This window comes from Oncorhynchus tshawytscha, linkage group LG20, assembly GCF_018296145.1.
Source record: "Oncorhynchus tshawytscha isolate Ot180627B linkage group LG20, Otsh_v2.0, whole genome shotgun sequence".
Lineage (NCBI taxonomy): Eukaryota > Metazoa > Chordata > Actinopteri > Salmoniformes > Salmonidae > Oncorhynchus > Oncorhynchus tshawytscha.
Window position 1 is genome coordinate 31,040,906 of NC_056448.1, and position 14,691 is coordinate 31,055,596.

Sequence of the window (14,691 nt, forward strand, 5' to 3'; positions counted from 1 at the left end):
TCTCCCTTTTCGGGCAAGCATGTCGCTTATGACCAACATCCCCACACTCAAAACACCGTTGACTACCCGTACTAGCATAAGCCATATACAATCTATTGTCATACTTGATTTTAAACGATAACTCTAAAGTCTGCTCCGGTGAGTCCAAAAACATAAACACCTGTCGCCGAAATGACATTACCTGTTTCAACGCCGGGTGTTTGCAACCCAACGGGACAACCTTAATTGAACTGGCGAACTTCCCAAAGCGCAATAACTCGCGCTCCAATAGCTCATTTGGAATAAACGGTGGTACATTTGAAATCGTTACCCTTGTTGACGGAGAAAAAAGCGGCGTAACTTGAATAAACATTCCTTTAAGAAGTACACCATGCTCAACCATCCGATCAACTAGACACTCTTCTCTAAGAAATACCACCACAGCTTTATTCATCCGGGATGCATACGCAATATTCTCATAGCCTACCTTCTCTCCTACGGCGACCAGAAACTCCTCCACTGTGACAGCAGCTTCAGTAACACACCTAAAGCCATGCCGAAGTGACAGGGACGGCAACCCCATTCGGGCTGCCATCCCCGCCAAAATCAGGGTAATTTCGATACGAAAACAAAATACTTAATTCTACCACAACAAAAATAATAACGTTAATCATGCATCAACAAAAAAATTCCACCAAGAAATAGCAAACCGAAAGAAAGTTGTGAATATCTAACTCTCCACAACACACGCACTCCTTCACTCAAACAATTCCCAGCATGCACCAATCACTCCCAGCATGCAGAGAGAGAGAGAGAGAGAGAGAGAGAGACTACAGTTTTATTAAGTGGGAAACTAGTAAAAAACATGAGTGGAGCTATTCTACAGTTCTCAGTCTATAGAATGAATCTCTGTATGAACCAATCAAATAGTTCTGCAGTGGATAGTGAAGCATTTCCATTGGTTTAGCCATGAATATACATCCTATTCTGATGTCAGTTTACAGTTTACCCAGAGGTCCTCTTCTCCACTCTCATCTTTACTCCAATCTCTTATTGATGGGGATGTGTTCTGCTAATAAGTAATTAACTGCTAATTGACGACTCAGTGCATTTCTGCAGTTGATTAACTAGCTGTCATTATTTACTGAATAAAACATGGTGAGAACTGACTCAGTGTTCATTTAGAGATACATGATGATGGACAGACAGAAGCACTTTGTGTGTGTGTGTGTGTGTCTGTGTGTGTGTGTCTGTCTGTCTGTGTGTGTGTGGGTGTGTGTTAGTGTGTGTGTCTCTCTGCCTGTCTGTCTGTGTGGGTGTGTGTTTGTGTGTGTATGTGTGTCTGTGTGTCTGTCTGTATGTGTGTGGATGTGTGTTAGTGTGTGTGTCTCTCTGTGTGTCTGTCTGTCGGTGTGTGTGGGTGTGTGTTAGTGTGTACGCGTGTGTGTATGCGTGTATGCGTGTGTGTATGCGTGTCTGTCTGTCTGTCTGTCTGTCTGTCTGTCTGTCTGTCTGTCTGTCTGTCTGTCTGTCTGTCTGTCTGTCTGTCTGTCTGTCTGTCTGTCTGCCTGCCTGCCTGCCTGCCTGCCTGTCTGCCTGCGTGCGTGTGTGTGTTAGTGTGGGTGTCTGTTTGTCTGTCTGTGTGTGTGTGTGTGTGTGGGTGTGTGGCTGTCTGTTTGTTTGTCTGTGGGACTATATGTGTGTCAGTGTGTGTGTGTGTGTGTGTGTGTGTGTGTGTGTGTGTGTGTGTGTGTGTGTGTGTGTGTAGAACATTTCAGTCATTTAGCACTGCATCAACATATCGTTATGTAGACAGTACTGTGAGAATCCATACCACTATACATCAACATACAATATATCACCCAGCCCTACGCACACACACACACACACACACACACACACACACACACACACACACACACACACACACACACACACACACACACACACACACACACACACACACACACACACACACACACGCACACACACACCAGTAGGTCAGTACTTACAGTGACTCTGAAGGGTGTGGCTGCGGCGGCAGGTTCCATGGGTGGTATGGTCTTGTCCGGGGCGCTACCGGGCATACTCCGTCTGCGGCCTGTTCTCTCAGGGGGCGATTCTGCTGAGAGAAGGAGAGAGAGATAGAGAGAGATATATTTATAGATCTATATATATATATATATAGAGAGAGAGAGAGACACGGAGAGAGAGAGAGAGAGAGAGAGAGAGACAGAGAGAGAGAGAGAGACAGAGAGAGAGGGAGGGAGAGAGAGACAGAGCAAGAGACAGAGAGACAGAGAAAGAGAAAGAGAGAGAGAAAGAGAGAGAGACAGAGTGAGACACAGAGAGACAGAGAGAGAGATAGAGACAGAGAGAGAGACAGAGAAAGAGACAGAGAGACAGAGAGAGAGGGAGAGAGACAGAGAGAGACACAGAGACAGGGAGAGAGGGAGAGAGAGACAGAGAGAGACACAGAGAGTGTCTGATGTCTCTAAATAGAAAGCCCTCTGATCTAATCTGCCTCTGATACTTCTTTCTCTATCAATGTGTGTTCTATGTCAGTGGTGGCTGGTGGGAGGAGCTATAGGAGGATAGGCTCATTGTAAAGGTTGGTATGGAATAAATGGAATGGTATCAAGCACATGGAAACCACATGCTTGACTCCATTCCATTGATTCCATTCCAGCCATTACAATGAGCCCGTCCTCCTATAGCTCCTCCCACCAGCCTCCACTGTAAGTGTTTTCAATGCAGAGTGATTTCATGTGATTCATGTTATCACAGACATTGATTGTTATCGCTCAGAGACATTAGGTACCATGTGCTACAGACCGGGACATGTCCACTACAGGAATGTGAGACATGCCAGTATGCATTTCCATACAGAGACTTCAGACTATGGTGCAGTAAAGAACAGGACTGATATTAACCATTGGCTGCCATGTAGTGAACTAACATAACCTTTCACTATTTCTGTTGGATACATGCTTGGTACACAACAACTCTGATTGTATGTCAGTTAGTAGAGACCTGAAACTTGCAATACTTGTTTTGACAGTTGACACATGTTTGGATAGAAACACACAACACACACAACTGGTATCCCTTAAATCACCCCTCACTGATACCTCAAGCCTTGAGGGAAAGGAAGACATTGAGAAGAGCATTCAGGGTTTCTGTCTGTCTGTCTGTCTGTCTGTCTGTCTGTCTGTCTGTCTGTCTGTCTGTCTGTCTGTCTGTCTGTCTGTCTGTCTGTCTGTCTGTCTGTCTGTCTGTCTGTCTGTCTGTCTGTCTGTCTGTCTGTCTGTCTGTCTGTCTGTCTGTCTGTCTGTCTGTCTGTCTGTCTGTCTGTCTGTCTGTTAGCTTGTCAACCAAAGCCTTGCTACAGTAAATTAGACTGTCAGCTGTGTAACAGGACTGTCGGCTGTATTAGTGCACAGAGTATCATGTGTGGCTCAGTTGGTAGAGCAAGGTGCTTGTAAAACCACGGTTGAGGGTTTGATTCACACAGGGGGACAAGTGCGAAAATGTAGGCAGTCACTCTGGATAAGAGGGTCTGCTAAAGGACGTATGGTACACAGCACTGTGCAGATGGTTGCAACATGTGTAGCAGCCTGCAGTAGGATTTTACACACAAATTTCTCCATCACATAATGGGGTGTGTGTGTGTAGTGTATAGAGTACAGTATATTACAGTGGTTTCCTCTCACATTGTGAACATATGCAGGGGCCAGATGTGAATCCCACACACACACATCTGCGTACCATTAGGGAATGGGAAAAGCAGGAGGTGCAATAGCCAAACAGAGGTACTAGAAATGCACGTTGAAGTTGCCCCTGTGTGAGTTAATGAAACATTCCAACATCCTCAATATTCTCATTGAGGGACAATTAATCCCCTTGTTGCCATGGCAGCAGCATATCAGGCACTTTAAGATAATATTTCTCAGTGTGTGTGTGTGTGTGTTGTGTGTGCGCAGGCTTGTGTGTGTGTGTGGCAGCAGATAGAGGTGTGTGTGTTATCTGTAAGGTCCGTTAGAGGGCACACACAGCAGATGTTTTATCTATGAGAGGTGTGGTTATCTATGAGAGGTGTGGTTATATTGATATCTATGAGAGGTGTGGTTCTATTGTTATCTATGAGAGGTGTGGTTCTATTGTTATCTATGAGAGGTGTGGTTCTATTGTTATCTATGAGAGGTGTGGTTATATTGTTATCTATGAGAGGTGTGGTTATATTGTTATCTATGAGAGGTGTGGTTTTATTGCCCACTACTCAATGAGGTTAAACTATCTGGCCTGTACAAGCCCTTCTCCCCTTTCTCCTCCTTTTCTCCTTCATCCTCCTCTCTCTCAAACTTCCTCTGCTTCAACTCTTCTTCCAACTTCTTCTTCACTTCCTCCTCCATAGCCCAATAAAACGTCCCCCCTCCCTCCCTCTCTCCATCTCCCTGTTCTTCCCTTCATCCCTCCTAACAGTTAGTTAATAGGACAGTCTCACACCACCAGGCAGTGTGGGTGTCAGGGGACCTGGGGGATGATGATGCACAGATGGCAGTCAACTGGCTTGGCTTTTGTAACGCTGCTCAGACTGGGTCTCTGAGTGTCTAGTTAATTGCCCTCTATGGGGTCTGTCAGGGGAAGATAAGAGGCTGGATGGAGGAGTTGGAGAGAGTCACCATAGCGACATCAAAGACCCCGCTTGAGAAACAGCATGTGTCCCTCAGAGACAGATAAGATGCTGAAATCACAGAGATGGTGGTTAAACAGTTGTGTGTGTCTTTCTACACGTGTATGCAGTATGTGGGGTCTCTCGCTCTCTTGCTCTCTCTCTCTCTCTCTCTCTCTCATAGTCAGAACTCTATTACATGTGTCTGTCGCTGACCCATTTGTCACTGCCAGCCTTAGGAGTGACAGCTACATTTCTCTCACTTTCGCTCCTCTCTCCCCTCTCTCTCCCTCCTTGGTTTGCCACAATGAACAATTTTCTCAATGCTCCATTCCCATGGCAACCCCACCAACTTGCCCCAACTGACTGACAGAGAATTCTAAAGTCTCTTTTGTTAGCTACCTATACCTACAGTACCGCCAAATCGGTGCTGATCACACCTGCTCTCCCATTCTCCCGTTTTCATTAAACTGACAACTCTGTAAGAGATGGGGAGGTTTGAAAATCCCTTCCGTGCCTGATTGTGCACACATATATACAGTCAACTCATAAACATACATTCATTGTAGTTACTCCTCTTCCAGGGTAGCTTTACTGAAAACAACTTATCAAGGCTTTATAGAGCTCCATAAGCACTACATAGGTAAGCTGTCATAGTTAGGCATGTCTCCTCTGAGGTAGACTGTCTCATTAGCCTCTGTGAGCCTGGAGTCAGACAGCATGCTTCCTCTGACCATCCGGAGTGGAGCAGGGCCTGGAGCACACACTACCCTGCAGACACCCTGACCAGGACATTCCAGGGAGAGGCATGCTCTCATTCCCTCCTCTCACTGAAACAATGGATTCCCCTCCTGCCAAGAAAGCACTCAGGTTCAAACAGCTTCAACTTGAAACTCCAGGGTCCCCAGGGATCCATTCATGTTAGCGTGTGTGGCTGTGTCAACGTCTGTGTGTGCTATTGTCTGTGTATTTGTGTTAAGCACAGTGTATGGTGAGGTAATGCCTCACACTGTTATAAAACAGAGAGACAATAGATAGCATCTGATGTAATGATACACGGGAAAGAGAAACATACTGGATACACTGATGCCTTTTCATGGTCTCACGATTATCTTATTGACAGAACTCAAGCCATCATGATTGATGAGGTTAAGTCTGAATTTCTTGAAGTAGATAAAGGTGTACAACAGGGGATGATTTCAGGATCGGTTCTCTTCACTATTTATATAAACACTATTGGTCAATTTGTTAAAAATGGTCAACTTCATTTATATGCAGATGATACTATTATGTATCCTATTGCCCTGACTGTTGTTCTGTGTCAAAATTACAGTAAGATGTAATACCTATACAGGAATCCCTTGCTGATTTAAAACGTGTGCTTAATACAGGCAAAACAAAAACGTTTTTATTTTAAACTCTTGTAAGATTGTTTCAGATGAACTACATGTTCACTCATTAGATGATTCTCCAATATAACGTGTTCCTGCATATAAATACTTAGGCATTTGGATTGATGTGGATTTGACGTTTAGAAAACATAGAGATGAGCTGGTTAAGAAGCTAAGACTTAAAGTTGTCGTTTTCTACAGAGATTGTGACTTTCTCTAAACAATGGGAAGCAGATTATTCAATTAACATTTTTATCTGTCCTTAAATACGGTGACATTATTTTTCAAAGTGCAGCTGCAACTACTCTTTGGATGCCATCTACCATAGTGCCCTTCGTTTTGTTACAGGTGACAGTTTTTAACCTCGTCACTTATTTTATATATATATATATATATACAGTGGGGAGAACAAGTATTTGACACACTACGCAGGTTTTCCTACTTACAAAGCATGTAGAGGTCTGTAATTTTTATCATAGGTACACTTCCACTATGAGAGACGGAATCTAAAACAAAAATCCAGAAAATCACATTGTGTGATTTTTAAGTAATTATTTTGCATTTTATTGCATGACATAAGTAGTTGATCACCTACCAACCAGTAAGAATTCCGGCTCTCACAGACCTGACCCTCCTGTTCTCCACTCATTACCTGTATTAACTGCACCAGAGTCTCAAAGAAAACCATTAGTAACACACTACGCCGTCACGCCGTCATGGATTAAAATCCTGCAGCGCACGCAAGGTCCCCCTGCTCAAGCCAGCGCATGTCCAGGCCCGTCTGAAGTTTGCCAATGACCATCTGGATGATCCAGAGGAGGAATGGGAGAAGGTCATGTGGTCTGATGAGACAAAAATAGAGCTTTTTGGTCTAAAGTCCACTCCACTTGTAGGTATATGGTCACCTACAAACAAGCAAGATTTCTGGCTCTCACAGACCTGTAACTTCTTCTTTAAGAGGCTCCTCTGTCCTCCACTCGTTACCTGTATTAATGGCGCCTGTTTGAACTTGTTATCAGTATAAAAGACACCTGTCCACAACCTCAAACAGTCACACTCCAAACTCCACTATGGCCAAGACCAAAGAGCTGTCAAAAGACACCAGAAACAAAATTGTAGACCTGCACCAGGCTGGGAAGACTGAATCTGCAATAGGTAAGCAGCTTGGTTTGAAGAAATCAAATGTGGGAGCAATTATTAGGAAATGGAAGACATACAAGACCACTGATATTCTCCCTCGATCTGGGGCTCCACGCAAGATCTCACCCCGTGGGGTCAAAATGATCACAAGAACGGTGAGCAAAAATCCCAGAATCACACGGGGGGACCTAGTGAATGACCTGCAGAGAGCTGGGACCAAAGTAACAAAGCCTACCATCAGTAACACACTACGCCGCCAGGGACTCAAATCCTGCAGTGCCAGACATGTCCCCCTGCTTAAGCCAGTACATGTCCAGGCCCGTCTGAAGTTTGCTAGAGAGCATTTGGATGATCCAGAAGAAGATTGGGAGAATGTCATATGGTCAGATGAAACCAAAATATAACTTTTTGGTAAAAACTCACCTTGTCGTGTTTGGAGGACAAAGGATGCTGAGTTGCATCCAAAGAACACCATACCTACTGTGAAGCATGGGGGTGGAAACATCATGCTTTGGGCTATTTTTCTGCAAAGGGACCAGGACGACTGATCCGTGTAAAGGAAAGAATGAATGGGGCCATGTATCGTGAGATTTTGAGTGAAAACCTCCTTCCATCAGCAAGGGCATTGAAGATGAAACGTGGCTGGGTCTTTCAGCATGACAATGATCCCAAACACACCGCCCGGGCAACGGAGGAGTGGCTTCGTAAGAAGCATTTCAAGGTCCTGGAGTGGCCTAGCCAGTCTCCAGATCTCAACCCCATAGAAAATCTTTGGAGGGAGTTGAAAGTCCATGTTGCCCAGCAACAGCCCCAAAACATCACTGCTCTAGAGGAGATCTGCATGGAGGAATGGGCCAAAATACCAGCAACAGTGTGTGAAAACCTTGTGAAGACTTACAGAAAACGTTTGACCTCTGTCATTGCCAACAAAGGGTATATAACAAAGTATTGAGATAAACTTTTGTTATTGACCAAATACTTATTTTCCACCATAATTTGCAAATAAATTCATTAAAAATCCTACAACGTGATTTTCTGGATTCTTTTTTCTCATTTTGTCTGTCATAGTTGAAGTGTACCTATGATGAAAATTACAGGCCTCTCTCATCTTTTTAAGTAGGAGAACTTGCACAATTGGTGGCTGACTAAATACTTTTTTGCCCCACTGTGTATATATATATATATATATATATATATATATATTTTTTTTTTGTGTGTGTATAATGTGTATTCTTATATTCGATTACACAGGGAACATTTGGAAAAGAGACCTGTCTCAATATGTTTTCCCTGTCAAAATAAAGCTTAAATAACATCTGTGATAGTTTGCAAGCCCTGTCACATCCGACGAGCATCAGAGCCGGTGTAGTACGATTCAATCTTAGTCCTGTATTGATGCTTTGCCTGTTTGACGTCGGAGGTCCTAGTGGGATTTCTTATAAGCGTTTGGATTAGTGTCATGCTCCTTGAAAGCGGCAGCTCTAGCCTTTAGCTCATGTGCAGATGTTGCTTGTAATCCATGGCTTCTAGTTGGGATATGTACATACGGTTACTGTGGGAACGACATTGTCAATGCACTTATTAATGAAGCTGGTGACTGATGTGGTCAACTCCTCAGTGCCATCGGATGAATCCTGGAACATATTCCAGTCTGTGCTAGCGAAACAGTCCTGGCCACCTCTGGATGAGCATTTTCTTGTTAGCTTATGGCCCTATACAGCTTGTTGAGTGCAGTCTTAGAGCCAGCATTGATTTGTAGTGGTAAATAGACATCTATGACAAATATAGATGAAAACTCTTGGTATATAGTATGGTCTATAGCTTATTACGAGGTATTCTAACTCAGGTGAGTAGAACCTCGAGACTTCCTTAATATTAGAGATCAAGTGCCAGCTGTGTTAATAAAGAGACAAACACCTCCCCCTTTGAGCTTACCTGAAGCTGCCGTTCCGTCCTGCCGATGCATAGAAAAAATGTATGTTATTCATGTCCTTGTTCAGCCATGACTCCGAGAAACAAAAGGTTATTACAATTCTTCAGGTCTCGTTGATAGGATAGTGTCAAACTGAGCTTGTCCAATTTGTTCTCCAGTTATTGTACATTCGCCAGTAGCACGGAGGATTGAGGCAGGTTATCTACTCGCCGATATGGTTTCGTCAGGGTCCCCGCACGTAGGCCTCTTTTCCACCGCCACTTTCTCTTCCGAGGCTCTGCAATTAGGGACTGGTCTGGGGTGAGCAGTATGTCCGGTGTCGCCGACTCCTTGAAGAAGACATTTTAATCCAAATTGAGGTTAGTGATCGCTGTTCTGAAAAGGAAACAATGCGAAACAACGGCGGAAACAATAGCCGGAACATTATGTACAAAAAACGTTAAGATCAACGCAAAAAAAACGGTATCTATTCCAGTGCAATTCTTTTCAAGGTGCCTGGGAGTGCGTAGGGATTGGTCTGGGTAGGGATTGGTCTGGGTAGGGATTGGTCTGGGTAGGGATTGGTCTGGGTAGGGATTGGTCTGGGTAGGGATTGGTCTGGGTAGGGATTGGTCTGGGTAGGGATTGGTCTGCGTAGGGATTGGTCTGCGTAGGGATTGGTCTGCGTAGGGATTGGTCTGGGTTTGTGTTCTAGCCGCAATCACTGTTCAGATTAGGTAAGCTTCTACTGAGAACAACTTATGTAAATGTCTTCTCATTGTGGAAGCACCATAGAGCTACTTAACATAGTGACTCATTTAGAAAGAGGAGCTGTAGAGGAGAGGACTCATCATATGAGAGAGAGGTGTAAGGACTAGAAATAGTGTGAATGGAAAATCACCTTCCGTCTTTATTGCCACACACACACAAACACACACACACTGTACTCTACTAGAGGTAGTCTAGCCTTGGCGGGCAGGTAGCCTAACAGTTATAGCGTTGGGCCAGTAATGGAAAGGTTGCTGGTTCGAATACCTGCGCTGACAAGGTAAAAAATCTGCCAATGTGCCTTCAGCAAGGCACCCTAATTTGTTCCAGTGGTGCCGTACTACTATGGCTAACCCAGTAGAACAACACATTTTACCACACCTATCTGGTGTACGTGACAACAAAACATCTTATTTTTTAAGTGCTTTTAGTACCCTCGCAGCTTGTTGTCTTGTTGTCTATGAATAAATGGTCAGGCTTTTGACTCATCCTGACAGAGACAACACACCCAATGAATACAGAGATCTGAGTATGCCCTTGGCATGTTGTTTTGGATAGCCATAGGTAGTCTTTATGACCTTTTAAAGTTATTTTCTCTCTTCCTTCAGCCAAAAAAAGAACTCAACTATTCTGAAGGGATCACACATCTATGCAGTTATCACAGGAGAGAGAGGATAGCTGCAGTATAAAACACACACACACACACACAAACACTGCATGCTGAGAGGGACCAGTGATATGATGAGTGAAAATCACAGGCTGTCCGAGAGCTAAGATTCTGTTTACTCTCTGCCTCTGTCTGGAGGGATATCTTCTGCTCTTCTCTTTCTTTTCGCTCTCCCTTTTTCTATTTTTCTCCTCTCCCCCTTCACAAATACATCACCCTCTTTATTCCCTCCTCTCAACTGTGAGACAAGCAACACTTGTCTTGACTGGCTGACACCACTGCAGAAACATCGTTCTCTTTGCCTGAATATGAAAAGTTGTTTCATGTCACTCATTGAGCACTCTGCTTATTATCTCACATATTTATTTATTTCATCATTGTGCAGATGTTCATGTCTTGTTGTCAGTGAAATGCTGCGAGCGAGATATTTAATGGAATTTTCACAGAAAAGGCCGAAAGCTGTACTTACACAAGTGACAAGCATAACACAAAAACAGATATGCTCAACTCTAGTCCACTGGTCACAATAAGAAAAATCGTTAATTGCAAATGTTATGAGATGAGTCTCATTGGGTTAATGGAGAGAGAAGGGTGTCAGTATCAGCTGCACATACACTCCCAGCATTCAGTTTCCACACAAAGCTAAAAGAGATATACAGTGGGGCAAAAAAGTACTTAGTCAGCCACCAATTGTGCAAGTTCTCCCACTTAAAAAGATGAGAGAGGCCTGTAATTTTCATCATAGGTACACTTCAACTATGACAGACAAAATGAGAAAAAAAATCCAGAAAATCACATTGTAGGATTTTTAATGAATTTATTTGCAAATTATGGTGGTAAATAAGTATTTGGTCAGATTTCTGGCTCTCACAGACCTGTAACTTCTTCTTTAAGAGGCTCCTCTGTCCTTCACTCGTTACCTGTATAAATGGCACCTGTTTAAACTTGTTATCAGTATAAAAGACACCTGTCCACAACCTCAAACAGTCACACTCCAAACTCCACTATGGCCAAGACCAAAGAGCTGTCAAAAGACACCAGAAACAAAATTGTAGACCTGCACCAGACTGGGAAGACTAAATCTGCAATAGGTAAGCAGCTTGGTTTGAAGAAATCAACTGTGGGAGCAATTATTAGGAAATGGAAGACATACAAGACCACTGATAATCTCCCTCGATCTGGGTCTCCACGCAAGATCTCACGCCGTGGGGTCAAAATGATCACAAAAACGGTGAGCAAAAATCCCAGAACTACATGGGGGGACCTAGTGAATGACCTGCAGAGAGCTGGGACCAAAGTAACAAAGCCTACCATCAGTAATAGACTACGCAGCCAGGGACTCAAATCCTGCAGTGCCAGACGTGTCCCCCTGCTTAAGCCAGTACATGTCCAGGCCTGTCTGAAGTTTGCTAGAGAGCATTTGGATGATCCAGAAGAAGATTGGGAGAATGTCATATGGTCAGATGAAACCAAAATATAACTTTTTGGTAAATCTCAACTCGTCGTGTTTGGAGGACAAAGAATGCTGAGTTGCATCCAAAGAACACCATACCTACTGTGAGGCATGGGGGTGGAAACATCATGCTTTGGGCTGTTTTTCTGCAAAGGGACCAGGACGACTGATCCGTGTAAAGGAAAGAATGAATGGGGCCATGTATCATGAGTTTTTGAGTGAAATCCTCCTTCCATCAGCAAGGGCATTGAAGATGAAACGTGACTGGGTCTTTCAGCATGACAATGATCCCAAACACACCGCCCGGGCAACGAAGGAGTGGCTTCATAAGAAGCATTTCAAGGTCCTGGAGTGGCCTAGCCAGTCTCCAGATCTCAACCCCATAGAAAATCTTTGGAGGGAGTTGAAAGTCTGTGTTGCCCAGCAACAGCCCCAAAACATCACTGCTCTAGAGGAGATCTGCATGGAGGAATGGGCCAAAATACCAGCAACAGTGTGTGAAAACCTTGTGAAGACATACAGAAAACATTTGACCTCTGTCATTGCCAACAAAGGGTTTATAACAAAGTATTGAGATAAAGAGAGAGAGAGAGAGAGAGAGAGAGATTAGACCCAATCAAATCATGAGAAAACAAAAATATAATTATTTGACACATTGGAAAGAATTAATGAAAAACTGAGCAAACTAGAATGCTATTTGGCCCTAAACAGAGAGTACACAGTGGAGGAATACCTGACCACTGTGACTGACCCAGAATTAAAACTTCTTCAGGATCGGTGGGTCTCCCATGGGACGGTTGAGCTAACGTAGGCTAATGCGATTAGCATGAGGTTGTAAGTAACAAGAACATTTTTGTCATAGACATATCTGATATTGGCAGAAAGCTTACATTCTTGTTAATCTGTTAAAACTTTGCACAAACACTGCTGCCATCTAGTGGCCAACATCTAAATTGTGCCTGGGCTGGAATAATACTTTATGGCAAAAAAAGGTTATTTTTCTCTTTGTATTTTCTTTTACCAGATCTAATGTGTTAAATTCTCCTATATTCATTTCACATTTCCACAAAGTTCAAAGTGTTTCCTTTCAAATGGTATCAAGAACATGCATATCCTTGCTTCAATGCCTGAGCTACAGGGTCCGATCCTTAAGATTAAGGAAAGCCTTGAATATGTACAGACTCAGTGCGCATAGCCTTGCTATTGAGAAAGGCCGCCGAAGGCAGACCTGACTCTCAAGAGAAGACAGGTTATGTGCACACTGCCCACAAAATAAGATGGAAACTGAGCTGCACTTCCTAACCTCCTGCCAAATGTATGACCATATTAGAGACACATATTTACCTCAGATTACACAGACCCACAAAGAATTAGAAAACAAATCCAATTTTGATAAACTCCCATATCTACTGGGTGAAATACCACAGTGTGCTGTCAAAGCAGCAAGATTTGTGACCTGTTGCCACAAGAAAAGGGCAACCAGTGAAGAACAAATACCATTGTAAATACAAACCATATTTCTGTTTATTTATTTTCCCTTTTTTACTTTAACTATTTGCACATCATTACAACACTGTATATATACATAATATGACATTTGAAATGTCTTTATTCTTTTGGAACAGTAAAGTTTACTGTTATTTTTTGTGGTTTATTTCACTTTGCTTATTATCTATTTCACTTGCCTTGGCAATGTTAGCATATGTTTCCCATGCCAATAAAGCCCCTTAAGTTGAAATTGAATTTAAATAGACAGACAGAGAGAGAGAGAGTACATGGTGGCGGACTATCGAACCAATGTGACTGATAGAAAACTGAGGACAACTCTGACTATGTACAGACTCAGAGATCACAGCCTGGTTATAGAGACCAGCTGTCACAGACACATCTGGCTACCCAGAGAGGACAGGTTGTGCTCACTCTGCACTCAGAGAGAGGTGAAGATAGAGTTGCATTTCTCCTACACTGCGAGAACTATACAGACGTAGGGGCAATTTTCTTTCCCAAAATTGTAATCAAATACAAACATCTTGAGACCACAACAGAAAAGAAGAAAATACAACATCTTTTGGGAAAAAAAACTTTGTGCCATATTAGCTGCCAGTGGAATGAACAACCAGAATAACAACTGTGTCGTTCTCACTAGTTCATTATTGTCCTCATTCATTTCTTATTGTATGGTCCTGTTAATTGTTATTACAAATTGAGTATTATTATTTTTCCTATTATAATCTATCTGCGTCATCATGGATTTGATATGTGTCTATACGTTTGCCTTGGCAATTGTCACGTTTAAAAAACATTATTTTACCTTTATTTCACTAGGCAAGTCAGTTAAGAACAAATTCTTATTTTCAATGACAGCCTAGGAACAGTGGGTTAATTGCCTGTTCAGGGGCAGAACGACAGATTTGTACCTTGTCAGCTTGGGGGCTTGAACTTGCAACCTTCCGGCTACTAGTCCAACGCTCTAACCACTAGGCTACCCTGCTGCCCCAGGGTCTTTGGCTATGCCGGATGAAGTGATATGACATGCTATTCTATAAAATCCTTTCTCTGTAATTAATGTTACCTGATTGAGCTAATCATGTAAATGTAATTAACTAGAAAGTCTGGGCACCACGAAATAATATTTATAGAGCAGTTATCTTCCGAAGAAACTCTTAAAGACCTAGTAATATTTTACATCAATAGCAGTCAATATCTGAA

General features: G+C 43.0%; 1 protein-coding gene across 1 annotated transcript in view; it reads right to left on the reverse strand.

The window, feature by feature from the left end:
- LOC112237660 (disabled homolog 2-interacting protein) overlaps positions 1 to 14,691 on the reverse strand; it is a 302,902-nt gene that overhangs the window by 219,878 nt on the left and 68,333 nt on the right. Inside the window, 1 exon segment of the mRNA XM_042302491.1 lies at positions 1,992 to 2,101. Coding sequence (XP_042158425.1) covers positions 1,992 to 2,066 — 75 coding nt within the window. The 5' untranslated portion in view covers positions 2,067 to 2,101.